We start from the raw sequence: 6000 nt of genomic DNA on the forward strand, positions 1-6000 counted from the left end.
GTTGGAAACCTTACCGTTTGAAAAAGGTCAAGGCCTGGTAGCAATCAAAATGCCTAAGCAAATAAGATCACGCCTGTGAGTCAGGAGAGGGTAAAATTGCTGAACGGAAAAGGGTTTCAGATTTTGTAGGAAAACTGCTTCCCTGGGCAAGGCTCTGGGCTGCTCTGGGGCACACGTGGTTGTGTTGAGAGAGGGTCTATTTATTACCGCTAAGAGCTTTGAAAGTGAAATGCAGACACGGAGGAGGTTTCTGAGTGCCCAGCCCTTCCTGGCGCCGAGACCCCGGATCCTCCAGAAAACCAGTGGAAATAACTGAAAATAACGGGGCTGGGTCTTAGCACATAAATGTAAGACCCACTGGCTTTATGACATTCTGCCTGGTCATTTTTGGGGGGTGGGTGTGGGAAGAGTTTTTATTGATTTAGTAAATTGTTTGCTTGCGTAACTGAAAAAGTAAACCAAAGCGGGGTGGTGGCGGGTGGGTGGAGAGCACCAAGTTGCAAATTCCAGTACTAATAATTGTATTACATCGTCAAAAGCAAAATACTAAATACTCATCCTCTTTGAAAAACATTCACAGTTTCACACAGGACTCCACGGCCAGCTTCACTGCAAAATATACAGTTATTCCATTTAGGAAAATCCAATCCCACAGACCTTTTACAGAATAAGTGGACTAGTTAAAGGACGTGTGCAGATACATCCTGTCCTTAGTAACCAGAAAAAAGCAGTTAGAATCGTGTCTGTTTCCCTTCTGTGGTTTTGCTGTAGTTTCGGAATAGACAGAGAGATGAAATTAAACATGTGATTACTCTCCTTCTCACTACTCCCCAGGGGACTGGACGCTATTTTCATTTCGAACATGCTCCAGTTGAACTTTGCAAGTCCTGCTCCCCAGCCAAGACTCTGCAGCCTCGGCGGGGGGGGGGAAGCAAGCTTACCTCCTTGTAAGGTGTACTCGGTCACCGCCCTGCTGAAGTCGCCCACGCCAGCCCCGTTGTAGGCGGCCACCTGTATCTCGTACTGTGTCCAGACGATGAGCTCCGTCACCAGGCAGTAGCTGACCTCGGGGCTGGTGATGTTCCTCTCCTGGTGCTCTCCGGGCAGGCCAGCCAGGCGGTACCTGCAGCGGACCCAGGGGCGGTGACTTGAGCGAGGAACTGGGGTTACCTGAAGTCACTCCGCACGGTTAGAGGGAAGCGGAGGTAAAAACAGGGGTAAAGCCAAGAGGTCGGCCCCAGACGGCGCTGCTTCCACTTCCACCACTAAACAGGTATCACCTAATCTCACGGTGACGGTAAGCTCTGGGCCAACAGAACTGACATTTCAACTATGTCAGGGCTCAGGGAAGACGGCCGCTTTCTCAGTGCCCGCTGTCCGGGGAGGACCGTGACCTCAGGGCCCGAATCCCAGCCGTGATTTCGAGCGGGCGTGGCTATATGTGAGGCTGAGCGGGCCCTGCCTCCCGTGGCTCTGAGAGGAGGGAGGGAAGGGAGCCAGCAGCGCGCTGTCTCTCGGCGTCCCTGGGCTGAGCTCCCCGCTGGGCTCGCTCACGAAGTCCCGGAGCCAGAACGAGTGCTTTTCAAAGGCTTTCACCCTCCTAAAATACCAGGCCAGCGCTAAGTATGCCAAATGGCTTTTTAGGGGACCCGTGAGAGCGCGGTGTGTATGCTCTTGAGTGGGCTAAAGGCAGAGGGTTACAGTTGTATTGATTTAAAACAGCGACCTCCACGGCTCTGGACACAGAAAGCGTATTAGCTAGGACACTGCTCTTTGTCCAATGAAAGGGCGGCTGTAGTGTTGTTTTAGGTCGCGAGTGTTTTCCACGATTGCTTGTGTAGAGGTGCATCGGCGCCCCTGGGTAAACCGAGGGGCGTGTGCAGCGGGCGTCACTTCCTCGGTCATCGGGCGGCTTCCAAAAGCACGAATTCCTATCCAAGAGCTGGTTCTCGCCTCAGGAAGCCACGGCTCCGATGCTCAGTGGGGGAGGGGGAGATGGAGGAGGACACGAGCCCAGACCGGCAGACCGTCCGCTCTCCGCAGCGGCCGGGGCCTTCGGGCCCCTCCCGGACACCAGCGACCCCGCGGGGTCCCGCTCGGCCATCTGCGCGACAGCCGGGGCCGGAGCGTCCGGATGCAGGCGGGCCCGCGCACCAGCAAGGCTGCCGCCCCCGGAGGAAGGGAGGAGCCCCGAAGTTCAGGCCTGGAATGGAAAACAGCCCTCCCAAGAGAACAGCGGCTGAAAAGGCACTCCATGAAAATCAGGATTTTCTGAGGCTCGTCTTTTGTCCCTTCCTGCCTCAGGCCACTTGCACGCGGTGAGGGCTGTGGAGAGGAAGCAGAAATGCCGGGGAGCAGGCCAGCTGGGAAGGGTACGAAGGCCCGAGGCCTCCCCGACCCGCGCCTGGAAGGAGCAGGATGCGGGCCCGCGGGGGCCCCGGCGACGGGCCGCAGCGGAAGTTAACGTGTCCAACCCCGTTTGCGCCCCACAGGCCGTCAACCTCGGACCCTCCTCAGCTGGCACTCCTCTCCTGAGCTACCTGCGCCAGGTGCAGGGGCCACTCACGGCATGTTAGGTTCGTCCGTATAACAGGACGGTCTGTCTTCCAGGAGGGGGGACAACAGGAGGAAGGCTCGGTGTGGAATAACCCGCGTACCAGATACGTCCCATCTACGAAACATAAACTTTTGAAATAAATGGCACTGAGACAATTAGCCAGCCATTCTGAAACAGGTAAATACTGGCTTCACACCCACACCAGACCCCAGAGTCACCTGGCACGTGACTGGTGCCCGGGATCGTGGGTAACCCACACGGCACAAGCCGGGCACGGCTGCTGGAGAGCTCACTCCACCGTCTGATACACATTCCAGGGAAAAGCACAGCAATCAGCTCAGGAGACTTAGGTTGGGAAGACGACTTATGGGCTGGGGGGCCTCAGCAAATTCTTAACGCCCCTGAGCCCGGCTTCCCTCCTCCCTAAACTGACCTAACAATGATGGCATCTCACAGGCTTGTTGTAAGCATAAAATGGAACAGTGGGTGCACAGGAGGTGTGACAGTGTAAAGCACCCCCTAAACATTTCTCTTTTGGAAACACTGCTCTTGTAGGAAGTACCCTGAGAGAGAACGCTGAGTTATGAGAAACCAAGCCTGCCGCGCACCTCCTCCCAGGCCCCTCGGGACGAGGTTGTGTGTGACATGCTGCAGAATCCACATCTTGGAGACGGCGGCTCTCCCTTCGAGGCAGGCAGCTGGGTCCACTCTGACCGGCGGCTCAGGGTGCTTTTGTAATATTCAGGGGATGTCTGGGAAGGTCATAATTAATAACAGAAGCGCAGGGCATCGTCCTCTGACTGGCCGGACACGTTGCCCGGGAGACTGGCTCAGAGAGAACGAGATGATTTTTTACACAGACATAAACAGGAGAATGTTTTTAAAGGACGTAACCCCCGGGCTCCTCTCAAAGCAACACGCTGCCTATTATCATAAATATTTTATTACTGTGCACGCACTCTAACTAATTCTTATGGCCAGAGCCACAGCAGTGATTTATTTCCGTTTTGCTCTTCCGTGGATTGTGCCGTTTATCTGACACGGAGACTTGGGCCCCAGAGGGTACACACCCGCAAACAGAGCTGATTTGCAGATGGGAGGATTATTCAGAAGTGTTTCCAAGCAAATTCATTTTGGCGCGGGTCTTCAATTTCTGGAAACTTGGATATTCACAGGCCTTGGGTAGTGCACCCTCATCTTAGGGCTTCCTTGATCTAAGCCCCTGCGAACACAGATGCCCTCTTTTCCAGTGCTCCACTCCACTGATACCATCACAGAAAACCCTTTTAACAGCCGTGATCCCGCAGAACAGAGAAACGTGCAGTCCCCGACGGGGCCTCGTAACATCGGAGAGGTTTTATTATTAAACTCCAGGGCCCGGGCCTGGTTCTGTGGCCTGACTTTTAAAGTCCTTACCTGGCAGCCGGAGCCCAAGGAAACTTTTCCTCCACGCGCTCAAAAAAAGACAGAGGCGGCCTGGATGACAAGCATGTGAAGGAAGGGCTGGTCCGGGAGGGGAGGCCGGTTGTTTTCATTAGTTGATAAGCACGGAACAAGGGTAAGAGCTGGGGGGAGCAGTGAGGGGCAGGAACGTGACAGAAAACCCCGGCCTCTAGCAGGGGGAGGCACCAGGCTGCGTTCCCCAGGGAAATGGGATCGTCTGGAAGCATCCACGGGACCAGAGTCCACAGGCGCCCCCCGCCCGCAGGGGACAGACCCGCGGTGTCCCCTTTGAAACGGGGGAAGGACGGCCAGGGGCGCAGAGACCAAGGGGGCCCTGAGTGCCGATCGGTCCTCCAGCCCTCGTGCAGCCCTGGGGATGGCCGCACTTGAACCTCTTCAGGCAGATAAAGATCTGGCTTGTGTTCAGAGGACAATTCACATGCTCGAGGAAAAACTCCAAAATAGCGGTGACAGGGTTGTGACAGGTAAACATTACACGCATAAAGATAAACATGTATGAAACCATGAGTGGGTGATTACATAAATACATAGGGAACGGGCTGTCTCCCATATGCAAAGACACGGAGTTAAAGAAGCTACTCTTTCATAATTTCTTACCTTGATCTAAGAGTCTATATTTCTCCACTTAAGACCTTTGTTAACCCGGTATTTTCTGATCACGCTTTTAGGAAGGGCACGGGCTGGGCATCTGGAGGACGGCAATGACGGACACCCATGGTCCCTGCCCCATAAGGCTGGTAACAGATACGGCCACAGCTGCACGGTCCATTAGAAGAGGTTTAATAGTTGTCCTTTTAATACTGCTTTACTTTTTCCTTTTGACTTGCGTCAACAAACCACTCAAAGGACCGCTTTTGCTGCAATCTTAAAATGAGCAGTAGTTCTGGCAAAGCAGGTGCCTTCTGTCAACCCAGCCGGTGCCGGTACAGTTCACTCGTCGCGCTCAGAAGCCTAATGCCCCTCCCCACGGGGACAGAGACAGCAAACCGGCCACTCTCGGGCCACATCTGTTCTGTAGCTGTGAGGGTCGGGCCTGCCCTGTGCTTCAAAATATACTGATTTCATTCCCAACTTTTAAAAACTGTGAGAATGTGTGTAAAAAGCTGGATTTTAAAACTTCTTTGAGACAGTGGAAAACCTGGCAATTCTGAACAACATACTAGCGTGGTGGAAACCGGCTTATAATTAAATCAACCGTATCATTACTAATTAAAAATTATTCTAGTTAATAATGCATATGCCCCTGGTGAAAACCTCAGAGTGAAAGGCTTTGCAACGAATAAGCACACCTCGCTCCCAACCCATAATACCCCCCTCCATTCTTCTGCCAAAATGCGACCCCCGATGGCGGTTTCTTGCATCACGGCTGGACTGCAGAGCCCGTCCGGTGAGGCTGCCCACAGGCGCCTGTCCTCACCGGTCTGCCGCCGTCTCCACCACTCCCTAGAGTCTCGCTGCTGGCCCGAGTCTCTCGACTACTGTCGGGCTCCTACCGACATCTGGGTTTGCGACCTGAGCATAACAGACACTTGACTCTTCAGAAGGGCGGTCTGAAAACGGCCAACCACCGGCTACTTGCCTGAGGATGTACCCGCGCAGCACTCCATTGTGCTCTGTTTCCGGGGGCGGCTGCCACTGGACCATGATGGACTGATTGGTGCGCCCACTGGCCACTATATTTTTCGGGGGAGCACCGGGTGGCTCTTCAGGGAGCATCAACCTAAAAAAAAGCAGTCAGGGAGGGGAAGAGAGGTCACAGCCCCAGACGCGAAGGGGCCTCGTTCGTGTTCTCTACCTTGCTGAACCTTGAGCCTAACTATTGACTCAAGTCGAGCACTGAATAAAGCAAAACGCACAGCTGATCAAACTGAAAGGACGTGCAGAAAGTAGTTACAAAAAATCAACGTAATTGCCGCGGAGCGGCCGGGCCCGTGAGCCGTGGCCGCCGGGCCTGCGCGTCCGGAGCCTGTGCTCCGCGA

General features: G+C 54.3%; 1 protein-coding gene across 1 annotated transcript in view; it reads right to left on the reverse strand.

Annotated features, from left to right (window-relative positions):
- The window catches only part of SDK1 (sidekick cell adhesion molecule 1), a 538268-nt gene that overhangs the window by 178144 nt on the left and 354124 nt on the right, over window positions 1-6000 (reverse strand). Inside the window, exons 15-16 of the mRNA XM_024119146.1 lie at window positions 5601-5741; window positions 942-1123 (exon numbers count right to left, since the gene is read on the reverse strand). Of these exons, the coding sequence (XP_023974914.1) occupies window positions 942-1123; window positions 5601-5741 (323 nt within the window). The remainder of the gene's footprint in view (window positions 1-941; window positions 1124-5600; window positions 5742-6000) is intronic.

This window comes from Physeter macrocephalus, chromosome 14 (assembly GCF_002837175.3).
Source record: "Physeter macrocephalus isolate SW-GA chromosome 14, ASM283717v5, whole genome shotgun sequence".
Taxonomy (NCBI): domain Eukaryota; kingdom Metazoa; phylum Chordata; class Mammalia; order Artiodactyla; family Physeteridae; genus Physeter; species Physeter macrocephalus.